The following is a 16,311-nucleotide window of genomic DNA, read 5'->3' on the forward strand; positions in this document are numbered from 1 at the left end:
AAATATCTGTGTTTTGTGTGGTACTGCAGTGTATTATGGGTGGGGCACTTTAGATAGAAACTCTCCTGTTCATTAAAAAAAAACAAAAAACAAAAAACAAAAAACCCTTAGTTATGTCAATATTTATACTGGGAACTCCTGAATCTAAATGGCTCTGTGTAATCATAACTGTTGAATAAGCATTCAATCTTTAGACAATGGTCAAGAAATATCCACTGGGGCATATTCATTATTTTTGCTCAACTGTGCTAGGGCATGGGGGGGGGGGGGTAGCTTGCCCCCTTAGGGCCCCACTCCATTTGTGTCTTTAGATTTTATTTTAATTTGTTGCTAAGTAAATGCCTGGGATTGTTACAGGTATACTGCAGCAGTATAATAACCTGTTGAATAAATTAGTTCTCTGTAAACCCCATAGCAATATAGTATATAATATAGCATGTGTCACGTCAGTGACATGTTTACCTTTAAGTTTTCATAGAACACAAAGAAAATGGACTAATGTTTCATTTCATTTGTGTATTTGTAATTGATGAACCAAGGTATGATTCCATATCAAAGAAATCACACTGAAAGGTCAGAATTATAAAATCCTAAAACTATTCCCAATCATGATTCTGCATGTGTAAACCTTATGGGAAATGTAAGCGTAACATCAGTTACTGTCATGTCTTCACTGAAATTGACATGGTGCTAAAAGGAAATATCTAAAGGGCACATTATTTTGCACACCTGTTCCTAAGAACGTAGGTATATTGCCATATCAAACACATAAAGGTAAGAAGTCAGGGACATTAGACATTTCCATCTAAATCTACACCACAATTTCCTGTGTCCTTTTTCTGTAACATCACTTACCAGACACATTTTCACTTGTTCTGTGATAAGAAATGCAGTTTGAGAGAAAAACTTTCCACTTATTTCTTCATTCTCATGAACTCATTCATCATTGCTGATTACAAGCCCCAGGTACTTTCATTTACAAAACTACAACGTAAACAATTTCATGAAAATCCTTTTGCGTAATGTCAGTTACCGTGGAATTGCCCATTAATGATTATGGAGAAAAAATAGTTTTATTCAATTACTATGCTCAAAGCAATGTTGTCATCCATCACCGTGTAGTTAATTGATGCAGGTAACAACACATCTGGGTCGAAAATCCACATTCTCTGGAATGGCAAGTATGTCTCCGGACTCAAGAAGAGCCTGTATTGGGTACCTGGAAGAAAAAATAGAAATAGAAATGCATCATTAGTTGTTCACATTTAATAAGTTAAAATGGTGAAAGACAGAAAAATTAATGCTTAAATGTGAGTACAGGTGCAATTGTCATGAAAATTGTTTAATTCATTAGATAATGATTAATTGGCAACTAAGATAACTTTTCACTGTGGCAAGATGTTCTGTAAAGGTACATGTATATGAATTGGGAGTTTTAAAGAACTGTAGAAAAAACATACTACTTGTCATAGTGACATATCCTCGCTGGGGTGAGAAGACCTTGTATCTGAAATTTTGGTGAAAATGACTGATTAGTGGTCAAATAATTGGTTACGTGAAGTCCTGTTCAAATCCTTACTGTCTTACCCCAAAAATGAAACCACCACAGCATGTGAGAATTTTGTCAGAAAATGGGACAATTTGTTCGAAGTTATAAAATTCTAAAGTTAAAATTCTGAAGTTGTGCACAGTCACTGCTGGATGAGAAAACAAATATAATAGATGAAGTCATGTGCGTAAAACTATAAAAGGAAAAATATTAACAGGATTTTGGAAAAAATATTCTGTGTAAAAGAGTACTTATTTCCTTGACTTATAACATAATATAATTGTTATCTGTCTGCTTACGTAATTGTAGTGTAAAGGGAGTTTATAGCAATTCCTGACTGGGTGGGCAGTGTCTCGAATCAAGTCCTATTTTTGGAGCAATTTGTGTAAAACTTTGCATTCATGTGTTACACTGTTATCATAGTTACATGTGAGAAACATGTTTTTTGTTACTATACATTGTAGACTATTAATGCTTGGTGGTCATATTGGTAAATTGTCATGAATATCATATAAAATGTTAGTACATTAGTTTTAGTGTAATTTAGTTGAAAATTAAAACATCCAATGAACATAATGGCCTGACTTCATCAAGGTGATACAATTGAAACCATAGTTTAAACTATGGACAATTTGTATTTGTATTTGTATTTGTATTTGTGTGGGTGCAGTGTACCTGGGTAATTTTTTCCTGAAGCAAGAATCTGGTCGTGCTGCTACCTGTCCTCCCTCTTGCTTCTGCAGTTGTTATCAGTTGGGGCTTGAGAAAACTGTCGATGATTTCTTCATTCACCTCAAATTTCTCAATTTTTGTGATGATCTGTATAAATTAAAATGAACGAATTAATTTCATTGAAATGGACACAATACTCATTGCTTTCAGGTGGAAAGCTCAGTAATGCACGGTATTTAGAGAGCCCGTTGGGAGCTTTCACTATAGGTCGAGAAGACCGACGGTGCGGGGAAGCAATCAGCTGTGATAATCTACGCACTCGGACATCCGTCTCTATAATAGAGGTACAAAACCATTTCCCCTAATCTAAGCAGAATTGCTTTCTTATGTGGATGAAGGCGTGGCTATACAAGATCGCTGATTGGGTGAGTGGCAAGGTAGTTCCAATCTTGTCCAGTATCACGACTAAATGCTCACTTGGAAATAAAATGGAACGTTCCTGACCGCTACACAAAATCATACCAAAGATACCAAAATAAATGAATTAAACAAAAATAAATTAAAAATTAGAAATGCAGTTTGGCAAAAAACTGAATAGCTGGATATATTGAGTATGAATTCATCTACAAACTGCATTTTTGTTGGAAGATGAAAGCTTTTTTTGTGGAATATGAGGGGACTATATTTCATTTGGTGCATGTACAGAAAATAGGTGACTTTGAGTGAAAAGAACTCGTAGTGTGGCTTTGCAGACCCTTCGACATAATTTGAGCTGAAGAACCTTTGGAAATTTAATGGATGAAAGGGTATATCACTTATCCAGGTTAGTGAAGATGAAACACCTAATTTCTCCCAACTATCTAACAGAATTTTTTGAAACTTGAATTTCAACCCATGTCTCTATGGGAAATTATTTACCTGTGTGAGCCCTATAGAGTATGCACGTAGTGCACACAAGTCAATGGGAAGTATTCATCCTATACAAGCTCTACTGGTTTATATTGATCTATTCTGTCAAATACCTCCCTCCTCCTTCCCCCATCTACCCCCACCTCTAACTCTGCTTAACTCAATCTTGAGAAGCTTTACAACCATTCAATGTGCAATTTCTCATATAATGTAGGGGCAAATATCATCAAAAACATGTTTATGATGTTGGAAAATTTATTAAGAAATATGACCTCCTGTTGGTTTATGTTGATCTATTCTGTCAAATACCTTTCTCCCTCCCTCCCTCACCCCTCTCTTGCTCCCCCATCCTACCTACTCCCCCTCCCCTCCAACTCTGCTTAACAACACTTTGTTTTCTTATTATGTTGTTGTGGTACAAGTACATGTACATAGTAGTCATCAGTATCACACTTTGAATGATTCTGGTACTTTAAAGTATTTCTTTGTTTTGGCTACCACTGAAACAGCTCAAAATACATAAAGTTTATCTGTATGATAACCCAAAATCTTAAACAGTACTTTGTAGGCAATAATGTAATAATGTGGTGATGATACCCACTTAGTCAAGGATAACTGCCTGCATCTATGTATTCATCTTATGAAGAGCTAATCAACACTGCAAAATTTATTTTGGAAAAAAAAAAATAAAACCCAAAGGGCATCATTTTCAAACGTTTCTCTTTTAGAAGCTTTACAAGTCATGAATATGTAATTTCTCATATGATATAAGGGCAAATATCATCAAAAACATGTTTATGGTGTTAAAAAAAAGTCAATTAAGAATTATGAATTTTACTGTAGAGTATGCGTGTAATTGCATACAAATCAATGTGAAGTATTCATCCCATACAAGGTCTTCTGGTTTATGTTGATCGATTCTATACCTTCCTCCATCCCTCCCCCTGTCCTGCACCCCCCCCCCCCCCCAACTGCTTAACTACAATTTGTTTTCTTATTATGTTCTTGTGGTATTTAATTTTAGTACATAGTAGTTATCAGTATCACACAACTTTGAATGATTGTATTATTTTAATGTATATCTTTGTTTTAGCTACCTCTGAAACAGCTCAAAATACAAAAAGTTTATCTATTTGATATATCAGTCTTTGACAGTCCTTTGTAGGTACATGTAACTAGGTGATGATGAAACCTCCGTAATCAAAGATAACTGCTTGTATCTATATATTCACCTTATGAAGAATTAATGAATGTTGCAAGATTTATTTTCAAAAACTAGAAATGTTACTATGGCGACTGGTATGCCTCCGCCATAATGCATGATTCTTCTAATAGGTCTATAGTACATGTGGACAATGTGTGATTACATTTGCACAAAATTGGCAAAATACTGAAATGACATGTTTGTCACAAATGTGTTGAATGCTCACCTTCCTTGACCTATGTTAAATTGGATGAATAGGAGAGCATGTATTTGGGGATTTAAGAACTTTAACTTGACTTTGACCCTTTCATAAGTTTACGCACTGAGTAATTTTCAAGGTATGGAGAAAAAGTGCAATTTCTGTATTGAACAGTAAATTGTTATCATTTTCATCTGGCCTTTGACCCTACAATTTATAAGAGAATCACTGTCAGGCAGAACATACATAAATACGTACTAAGTTTCAAGATAACTTGAGCCACTTCCGAGATATGGAGAAAGAAGTAAGTTCAGCACTTTCAATTGATCTTTGACCTTTTGACCTTTGACCTTCTTGACCAAAAAAAATAAAAAAATAACCCCCAGAGAACTCTATTGGGTTATACATGCATACACCAAGTTTTAAAATAATGATCCTGCTGGCATTGCATACATAAGGGAAATAGTAAAATTTTGAAGTATTGCCCTTGACCTTTGACTCCTGACCTTTGACCCCATGAACCCCAAAGTCCCTAGATAACGACTGCCCGTCAGTGCATGCTTATATACTATGTTCCATGAAGACACCTTGAACAATTTCCAAGATACGGAGAAAAAAGTAAAATTTCAACATTTTTACTTGACCTTTTGACCTTTAACCTTTGACCTCATGAATCAAACTTTCACCAGAGAATCTTAATTGGGCAATACATGTATACTCTAAGTTTAAAGAAAATATCTTCAGGCATTGCACAGATATGGGGGAAAAAGTGAAATTTTAAGCATTTGACCTTGACCTTGAGCATGTGCACCCAAAAGTTGATAGGCACAACTTCACCCCCTAATACACATACATGCCAAGTTTCATTAGGATACCTCAAAAGGTTTTTTAGTTATGCTGTCCACAAAATTCATTACGGACGGACGGACGGAAGGACGGACGGACGGACAACCCGAAAACATAATGCCTCCGGCACCACCTTGTGGCGGAGGCATAAAAACAAAAACAAAGGGCATCATTTGAAACTTTCCTTTTAAGAAGCTTTACAATCCTTCAATTTGTCATATGATGTAAGGGCAAATATCATCAGAAACACATCTATGATGTTAAAAAATCAGTTAAGAAATATAACCTACTATAGGGCTCACACCTATAAGTAAAATGGAATGTCTCTCACTACTTTACAAAATCGTACCAAAGACACAGAAATAAATGAAGAAAAAAAATCAATTAAAAATCATAAATGCAATTTGGCAAAAAAAAAAAAAATGAATGGCTGCAAATATTGAGTATGAATTCCTCTACAAACTGCATTTTGGTGGGAAGATGAAAGCTTTTGCTCATGAAATTTGAAGAGACTGTATTTCATTGGGTGCATGTACAGAAAATAGGTGACTTTTTGAGTGAAAAGAACTCGTAGTCTGGCTTTGTGGACCCTTGGACAGAATTGTAGCTGAAGAATCCGTCTTGGAAATTTGATGGATGAAAGGGATAGATTATCACACTTATCCAAGTTAGTGAATATGAAACACTTCATTTCTCCCAGCAATTTAACAGAATTTTGTGAATTTTGAATTTTTAAACACGTCTCTATGGGGAATTATTTACCCGTGTGAGTTCTATATTGGTCGAATAAAGTTCTTGTTTATGCCAGGACGAGACATTTCTCGGATTTGATGAGTAGAATCAAATTTTGCACACTGTACGCTCAACTACCGCTCGTGTCGTGCTTGCAAGCTCACTAATCAATAAAAAGACGCGGTCTGTGCTTAACGTGCCGTGTGCAAAATTTACTTCTGCTATTTGCAAATCCAGAAAGAAAAAGAAAAAGAAAAAAGCTTTCCTTCCTTGGGAAACGGGAACGGTGGTCTGACAAAATAACGTCCAGTCTCAATATTATGAACGATTACGTATATGTGACTGTGCATCACAAAACGAACAAAAAAGTCGCACGCACTGATTTTGTGTGAGAGCGGAAAATAGGTGAAATAGGTCAACCTAGCCAATCTTGACTTTTTCATATTTTTTAAAAGAGAAAGTCTTCTTCTACATTATACTAAAGTTTGGGATCATAAAACGAAAAGGAAATTGGGTTATCAGCAGTTTTTCTGGAACACTTTTTAGTGGAATAGTGTGATTAGGTGTTTCTCAAAGAGTCCTCTTTTCATTTCTTAAAAACCCTGTCCATGCTCATCACTTTCAACTCCAATAACTTAAAAAGGGATAACGCTACTGCTTTGAAAGTTGGCATTTATCATCAACAGAATGTGTTAATTAAGGCATGGACAATTTCAGCTTAATCTGTTAATCCCTTCATTTTTGTTGCTCTGGCGGTTATCAACCTGTTATTTGTTCCATTCATCGCACAGCTAGCACAGCTTCGTAAAGGCTAAACGCTTGAATAGACCCTGTTCTTCAGAGCCTCTTTTCTCAGTTCACACTTACCCAGGGTGTGTACTTTCTTTCCGATATTTAGATAGGTTAGGAGAGTCCATTTGGATTGAGTTATATATCATTTTAAAGCTTAGAGTCTGCTCTTTCAGAATCTGACCTTAAATTAAAATCCATGTTTGGCGACTTTTTGTTCGTTTTGTGGTGCAGGGTCACATATATTTTGGTGCCTTTGCTTCAACAGTATTGTGCGAGACAGTATAAAACGTAAAATTGCTCCTATAAGGTTGGGTTCACATAGGAGTATACTATTCGGGTTACGGTGCACGTTTTCCAGGGCATGAGAATAGCTTGAATAGAACGATAGGATTTCCTAATACCGGGTCACATTAGAGGGCACTATTTGAAAATGCCGTATTGCTGCATATAGTGTAGTATAGTGGGAATCATGCTTATTCAATTTTCGTGCAGCGTATACCATCTCTCGTTTATGAAATGACAATTTTTGGTTTGGATTTGCCCTTTAGCAAAAATAAGCATGTAGACTGATATTCTGATCAGTGCTGTTTATCATGATCAAATATAATGCTATTAAACAAATTAAAAACAATCATTTTTGATTGATTAACCCTAGCAAAATGACCCCGCCCTAGTGGACTTGGGTCAGTTTTTTTTTTTTTTTTTTCATATACTCAATTTATAGCTTTCTTGTAACGTTCCAATATAATCTCAGTTTAGATACTGTTAATAAGATTGCTGGGATGGTTGTGTAGGAGGAAGAAATCCTCTCTGCATGGGACAGGGAGTTGATGGTGCGGGTGATGGTGTATGATACTGGGTCGACTTGACGGCGCAAGCACGCCTGCTACCTTATGTGACTCGCCATGCTGCAACAGCGTATATTGAATAGCGAATAACGAATAAAGTATACCATATACCATATACTTCTATGTGAACCCAGTCTAATAGATGTGATTAACGCACTAAATTCAATTTATGTTTTATTATATTTATGTCTGTTACTGGTTCGGACTGAATTTGCAAGCTTAATACATTTTCTATACACTGGCATAGATGAGAATGTAATTTTATTGGCGGAAAAGGTTGCATTTTTTAGTTTAAGATCGTAATGAAAGCACTCTCGTGATGTTTTCTCTATGGAGGACAATGGCATTTCACTTATTTCTGGAAGTAATGTTTGCATTCAGACAAGCTTAAGAAAATCTAAATGCGGGGGCTTCTTATGCCAGTTCACACCACAAAACAAAGTATGAATATTCATCTTTCCTCTGATGTAAAAATGGTTTTGATTGGTTGAAAGGAAAGGGCTGCCTTTTTGCGTCCATAGCAGTCTTCTCATTTTCATGAAAAAGCTTGATCTTTTCTCCGCCTCGTGCGTTCATGAAGTCTTGTTCATTGTCTATTACCTGGAATCACTGAAAGAACAGGAGAATTCACTGACACTGCCATCACAGCAACTTGCTTTTGGGAAGCCTTGTTATTCTGCTTAAAATTTCAATTTTTGTTTTGTGATTCTTGAACTGTATCTATATTTTTCTTAGAGAGGATACTGTACATAGATAAAATACTTCGAGAAGAGAGGATGCGTCTTTCCAGGATAAGTTAGATGTTTATCCTAAAACATGTTACTTGTCAGAATTGATTTGCTCCAGAGAAACTGTATTATTCGTCCATTAAGAAGGTTTGATTACACCATGGGGATATAAGTTGCCAATTACGTTCACAAGAGTTGAATGTACAAAAAATATACAAAATTAAGAATAAAAGATGTTATTGATGTGTGCAGAAGAAATGAAAATAACATCACCTACAGCGACTTCATACAGAGGAACAGCAATAAGATGGTTATCTCACACTGGTCCCACATGTATAAGAAGATATTAGTTATGTTCAGGTGACAAGCCCTAACCTCGAGGTTAAGCTCTTGCCCCCTAACTTCGACGTGCGTCCACACGACGAATCTTAACCTTGAGGTTAAATTCCTGCCCCTTTGAGTGCATTGATTTTTGTGTCCACACGGTGCTTAACTACGAGTGGGGACCCCCGGCGGCTCGTGGTTAGAGTGCTAACCATAAGATTTCTCGTGGCTCGTAACATCGAGCTAACCTCGAGGTTAGCGAACTACGAGTGCGTCTTCACGGTCCCTAACTACAAGCTTAACCTCGAGGTTAAGGCTTGTCGTCTGAACGCAACTATTATGCATCTACAGCTGTAGGAGGATCTAGTTGATGCCATCCCTCTGTGTAATGCGCTCACCCCTATTTCTTATCATTGACTAGGCCGACCTGTAGACTGCACATGTTTGAGTTCACTGTCTAGTCAGCTCTCTGGGAACGATGCTGGCTTGTGGACTGCGAAAGTTTTTCATTTGCCAGCCATGCCATAAGCGATCTTGTCTCTACGGCTCTATCCACACAGAAAATCTGCCTCACCCATGCGATAAAAGATAGAATCGTTAAATTTCTAGCGAGGTATCGTGTTTTACATGTGTCTTAGCATGTTTGACGAGACGATTTGAAAGTAAAAATCATGGTGAGATTGATTTTTGAATGAGGCCATCTGGCTGAAATGTCCATTCGACATTTAGTGTAACATTAGAGGATTGCTGCGAAAGGTTAGATTGTACTTCCATGAAAACAAAATTCTGGTTACAAAGAAATCAAAAGTCAGGCTGCAACATTATCCTATGTTTTTTTGTTTGTTTGTTTATTTGTTCGCTTTTAATGATACTCTGATACAGATTTAACGCAAGAAAGTTGCCGATTCGTTATAACAGGAGTCGACTGTATTGGGTGCTACAATTTTAATAACAAATTTTATGGGGAATAATGGCTTGGTGAATTGAAAACAATATGGTCAAGCCATGTTCCGTTGATGTGCTTCTGTAGTGACAAAGCTTCAAATGGATCACTATAGAAACTAAATTTATACTGTTATATTAGCATACAGCTGCGTGCAATGAATGAATATAGATAACAGTTACGAACGCTTGGGTAAAGCATACGAAAACATTGGACAGTCTTGGTTAACAATACATAACTATAAAGGTTCTATAACATCACTTCGACATTATCAAGAAATTTAAAAAACTTAGAAAACTTAGTTTACTAGAAATAGTTTTGAATACAAGGGTAAATTTAGTTGATGCTTGCTCATACTTTTGTTACATTCAAGCAAGTGTAGGTATTGGAGTAAGAGAGAGAATGAGTTTTAGGACACTATGTAATTTATGTTCCTTTAAGCTGAAAACAATGAAATGTTCGCCATTGCCGATTTTGATTGAAATACTTTAATTGTATATCGCAGAATCATAATTTTTATGAAAAAGGTAGAGTTAGTCTAATATTTCGATTATACTATTAAAAGCGCATGACGTTTTGTAAGAGACTTCATTTTGTTTTATTTTTTGACATGCTGATTCATAATTGATAATTATGTACATACCTTTGAGTTATTTGTCAAACGTGGATTTTTTTCAGTTCTTATCACCGAAGTGACTATTACTCTTTGATGAACTTGGAGTTTGTGCAGCTTTTCTTCCAGTGGAGTTCCTGCGTTGTTGTAGTGAGCTGGCAGGACTCAGCAAGATTCCGGCTTAGCGTCTAAAACCATTCCAGCGGTGTATTTCCGGCCCTCCTTCGTGCTTCTCAATTCAAATGTCTCTAAGATATACAGCTTTGCAGTCGCCATTTTGTAGGTTATAAGGTAATTTCGAATGTAACATTAGCTTTTATACCTTATGCCAAATTGATTTCGCTGCGCAACATATGTAATATACGTATGCTGTACGAGTTGAAAATTTCGCGGTGGTTTTATTTTTGTGAATTTCGCGAATCGCCTTTGAACCACGAAAATAACAACACGCAAATAACTTAGACCCTCGCAACCGCAAAATTAACAACACGTGAAAATGTCCTCCAAGTAGCAATTCGCAAAAAAATATCTGTACGCGAAAATTTCAGCTCGTACAGTAATATGTGTTATTACGAGTCCGTTTTACGTGTGCACTATATTCAAATGAGATTATTTTTTTTTCCCGGAATTTCTTGACGTATAAGACAATATATAAGAAAAAAAAAAATGAAATGATAACAAACGGTTAAACATGTTATTCTTAAAGGGATTTTATGGTTTTGGTTAAGAGCTATCTTCAAGTTTCTAGTCTTTTTCTTTTGTGTTAGACAGCGAGAAACCGTGTATGAAATATGAGAGGGCGTGTAATTTTCAGATGGATTCAACGTTTATTTGATGTAAATTCGTTTTGAAATGACTGAGATATCTAAAACAGAGCAATCCTGATATCCATCTTTTATTTAGATTACTTTGTTTAACTTTGTTTTTGGATGTTTGAGGCATTCCAAAATCAATTATTATCTTATAAACTTTGATTTGCTCTTAGAATGATCTTTGCTCTATATTATTTCATATGTGGTGTTTTGTTATTTCGCAGAAAGTAAAGTTAAAAGTGTAACCCTTATCTCTAGCAATACTGATCCACCTCTTTAACAAATGCCGTATAAAGCGATGCTCTCGAGACAAGGTGTTTCCTAAAAATGCAGTGATGCAATATGCACAAACATACATCAGACGCAGGGACTAGGATTCTGCGAGGGGGAGCATAGCACAGTTCACTTCAGTAAAAAGAAAAAATAAATAAATATTCAAAACTTCCATTGGGTGAGAGGGAATATCTTTTTTTTTTCCATACTGTTTCCCCGCTTAGTTTCTCTTCATAGAATTTGTACACTATGGCTCAAATTCACGAAGGTAGTAGAATTGAAAGTATGGTTTAAATCATAGACAATTTGCATGGAGCACCAAAAGTGTCACATGGCATATATCATTACGAAATCAGTCATTTCTTCGACGAAATGACCATTTAGTTGACGAAATATTCATTTCGTCAACGAAATGATCATTTCGTCGACGAAATGCTGTCATTTCGTTAACGAAAAGACTGATTTTGTAACGAAATAGGCCATGCGACAGTAAGCATTCAATTCAAATTGTCCATGGTTTAGAACATGGTTTCAAATGTACCACCTTCGTGAATTTGGGCATGAAAGTCATAGGTTGATAGGTTGCCAAATTCCATCAAAAATTTGTATGCGACATACTTGTATTATAAATATGCAAAATGTTCCTCGTAAATTTCAGGTTTTTATACTCTCTTTTAAAAAAAAATAAAAGTGTGATTACTCATCGTTTGCAATTAGAGGACATGTGCTAAACTGGAGCTGCTCCACAGATAGGAAGCCAATTGATTCATGTGGCATTGCATCATGACTTGTCTCTCTTAAACACTACTTACATAGAACATAACACAGTGCATATGTTCCTATGCGCTCAAGAAAAGGAAAGATTATACCAGAACGTGCAATTTCATTTACAATGATACCAAGTTTCATGTTTGTTTAAAGTGAAAAAAAAAATGCATTTTCAAGGCAATGAGTGATAATGAGTGTATACTTTGCATCGCATTATCCAGAATATATATCGATATAATCTACAGAAATCAGTAAAAAGAGGACAACAGACTTCACATCCTCTGCATCACCGCTCACTTATTTGCATTACACACGTACCAAAGGAATATATTTGCATCACAGACATACCAAGGGAATATTCTCAAAGAGCACTTCAGTGGAAAGAAGGCTGTCCATAAAAAGCGTCAAAGAGGGTCTATTTTTAGACATCAGTCAACATCTTCCCTAAAAAAGACATTCTTTTTCTCTTGAGCATTCAGCATTTAGAAGTCCTATTTCACCAAATACAATTTTTAGAGGTACAATCTGAAAGAATGAAATAAAGACACTACTAAGTGTTGTGGATTGTAAAATACAATTAAATCTGACATCTGTTTAACTGAATTCCTTATTGTATTTCAGGAAAAGGTAAGTTTTCTTCTAACTACATTATTAGCGTAAGAAGCATTTATTCAAAATGCCATTCAGTGTATCATACTTGGTGCCATAACGAAATATGCGAAATATGTGACGCCTGCGGTGATGCCTTTTCGGGGTGCAAATAGAATGTGCCATTATATGGCATTTAGGATCCATTTGTGAGGTGTCTGGATGCGGATGAATGGCTCATTTTGTCTGACAGCAACTCCCCCCCCCCACCCCTAGCACTACTAGCTCTTTGCCATTGAATGTTTGTTATCGAAGAAAGCATACATTTTCACATTACCTTCTTGATTTGAGACTTGCCCCTGCAGTCCTTCTACAATAATCCTGGCTATCATTACAGGAGGGAGATGGGCCTAAATAATACAAAGAGAAAATACACATTGAAATAATGAGATAAGACAGTAATCTATGCAATAATTCTACAATTTTCATTCTTTCCTTCTTTCTACTGAAGTTATTAGCCATTTGAAGTTTGGTCCATCGGATGAAAAATAAATGTGTAATTCTATGAGCAATTTGCGATACTCATGGCCAGTGTTAGATCATCTTTTACATTTACCTGTTATCATACTGATGATAATGTCAAGACCATTTTAACAAGTGACATCTGAAAGCCACAGATTTATATCTCATGGATATACCAAACATGAAACATAATAGATACTTTTCAAAGTGCACTTGAAACTTTTTCAGTGATACCTACAATGTATGTGCTCTTTAACCCATTGAAGACGAGTCCCGAGTATACTTGGGCAGGTGTCTATGGGAAATTATGCGTGTTGTAGCAAAATCAGTCCGTCCTCAACAGGTTCAGCATAGTGTATTATCAATGTCATCAAAGAGTATGTGTCATGTGTATGTAAAATGACATGTGTGATGTCTTACCTCTTTGGCAATTTCTGCTAGTATGGGTGCAGTTGGATTCCCTGCAACTCTGGCTTGGTACCTATGTATGAAAAAAAAAGTAGATCCATAAACTTCAAAATTTAGCTTCATATACCGAAGTCTGCATAAGAATTACAAACATACTGTGTCGTGAAACAATTTAATCAAGAAATGGCAATCAAAGAAATAATTGTGGAGCCAATACTAATTCAAACAGCCAGTGCAGTGTTATAAAGCATCCACATGCACACACATTTCATTTGCACTAAGGTGCATTCCTTTACAGCAAATAGCTGAATTATCATGAGACATATCTTCCAATACCTGTGATCAATTTTGATGCACTAAAAGATGGTGTGCACCAAAATTTACATAACACATTTTTTTTTTTTTTTTTTAAGAGACACACAGGATGCTGATTTAACATTCTCCTTAGCTTTGAAAACAAGAAGAAAAAAAATACAACAACTAATGACTGGGATGTACCAGATGTTTTTTTAATCTGGGGGACATTTCATGAAGGAACTTGTCGGATAAAATATCTGACCAGTCAATTATATCCGACAAGTTTTGAGAAATTCTTTAGTCTGATTGGCTGATTTCTCTGAACTTGTCGGACATTTTATCCGACAAGTTCCTCCATGAAACGCCCCCCTGATGTGTTTTACACTCAATCAAGATACATGTATGGTAAATTAGATTCATCTCCTCATATGAATTGTTATGATGTAAAACCTAGGGTGAAACTTGTAAACTGCCCCATTTTTCTGCATTTTCCCAAATTCCACAAACATTAATATATTCATACGAATAATCATAAATGTACTCAAAGCACAGAATTTGTTCCTTGAATATTCTTGGCCTTGTGTTTGGTAATAAGAGGTGGATATATTTCTCAAAACTTCTTTTAGTTTGACCTTAAATGTTGCATTAATGCATAAGGAGACTTGCAGTTCCATTCATTTTAAAATCTTCAAATTTTCATGTAAATGATACAAAATATGTAATCACAACTACAGTTTTAACTGTGACTTAATATTCGCTAAAAGACATATCACTTTGATCAACATGACAGTTTATTTTATTCAAAGATCCTTCGCATTAGTTGTTTTTTCTTTCTTCTTCAAATCACAGATTTTCAGAAATTACAGAATAACACAACTAAATTGAATCAAACAGAAGAGACAAGAAAAAATTCTTATATTGTTACATACTCACATTTGGACATAATAGGCAATCATATCTGGACTGTTGTGGTGGTGTAATGTCTGTCTTGTGATCATCTGTGTATCATACATGAAAATATGAGAAAGTTAGTGTACGCTTGTCAGAAGCTACAGTACACATTCAAGGGACCTTGTACTCACCATTGCAAATGTGCCAAGGGGGGAACTGGAGCAATAATTTGACATGGTAGTCAGGTACACGATATACAAATGTTATCTGTCTGGTACACAGAGAAAGCCCCACTCAACAAGCATATCAATGGCATAAGTTCTGTTTTAATAGAGCCTTTCAAACCAGAATTATTGCGACAACGTCCGGGCGATCTGTTTCTACCCTGCCTGTTAAAATGGTTCCCACAAATTTTGCCTGGACATTGTCATGGTAGACTTTTGCCAAATTCTACCCTGGCCAGGTAGGGTAATTACCCCGACACTACGCCAACAACCCTTCTGTTAAAACACTCTCGTGGTAACATTCCCTCGATACACTCAATATGCATGCTGATAGCCTCATCAGAATGACACACTGCTTGCCGACCACATGCATGGATTGTACCCACCCCCCTTTGTGCATGAATAGGTAGGATGCTATGGAAACCCACTTGGAGAAGGTTTTCGTTGTGATACCTCTCACTCTCTCCTGTAGTTTTATTGCCCACGGCAAGGAATTTCTATTTCAGGACATTGTCCAGACTTTGTTGGGTTATGGTCAGTTATAACAGGGCTACATACTCATAATACACTCTCAAGTTGTTTTATAAATAGCTCTAATCTAAAATTTGTGCTTCACAATTAACCCATTGAAGACTAGTCCCAACTCCCAAGTATACTTGGGTAGGTGTCTATGGGAAATGCATGCTAAAGTAATATCAGCTTGTCCTCAGTGGGTAAATTACAGTCATGAAGGTATGTGTAGCCCAGTGCATTGAGCTGTGTTATGAATACAACAATTATCAAATCAGTAGATACATTTTTTTTTTGTACAATGTATATCTTGTTAGATAAATTTTACTTGAATTTGACAGTTCTTCCAAATAATTACATCACAGTGTTAGCAACAGATAGAATCTCCTTGACGTTGCCTGAATAATGGCATACCATATTACAGGTAATACAAAGCAAGTAATAAACAAAAACAGACTTAATTACTTTTCAACCAGGTTGGTTAACTGGGACATTATAATCAGATATTAAAATGTGTTTTAAATTCTGAATGAAGCACGAAGGCTCATCCAAGGACGTAGCAAAAAGGAAGCAGAAGAAAAATCATATCTTAACAAAAATTTTCACATTAAAACTGAATGAATATTTCATCTTGGTCGTGTGCAGTCAATTATGCAATC

At 35.9% G+C, this 16,311-nt stretch overlaps 1 protein-coding gene across 2 annotated transcripts in view; it reads right to left on the reverse strand.

Moving 5' to 3' along the window:
* Nucleotides 1-16,311, reverse strand: part of LOC140235216 (CDAN1-interacting nuclease 1-like) — a 46,797-nt gene that overhangs the window by 26,305 nt on the left and 4,181 nt on the right. For both annotated transcript variants that reach the window (XM_072315251.1, XM_072315258.1), the window contains 3 exons: nt 14,961-15,025; nt 13,743-13,803; nt 13,138-13,210 (listed from right to left, as the gene is read on the reverse strand). In XM_072315251.1, coding sequence (XP_072171352.1) covers nt 13,138-13,210; nt 13,743-13,803; nt 14,961-15,025 — 199 coding nt within the window. The remainder of the gene's footprint in view (nt 1-13,137; nt 13,211-13,742; nt 13,804-14,960; nt 15,026-16,311) is intronic.

The sequence above is a fragment of the Diadema setosum genome, chromosome 1 (assembly GCF_964275005.1).
Source record: "Diadema setosum chromosome 1, eeDiaSeto1, whole genome shotgun sequence".
NCBI classification, from domain to species: domain Eukaryota; kingdom Metazoa; phylum Echinodermata; class Echinoidea; order Diadematoida; family Diadematidae; genus Diadema; species Diadema setosum.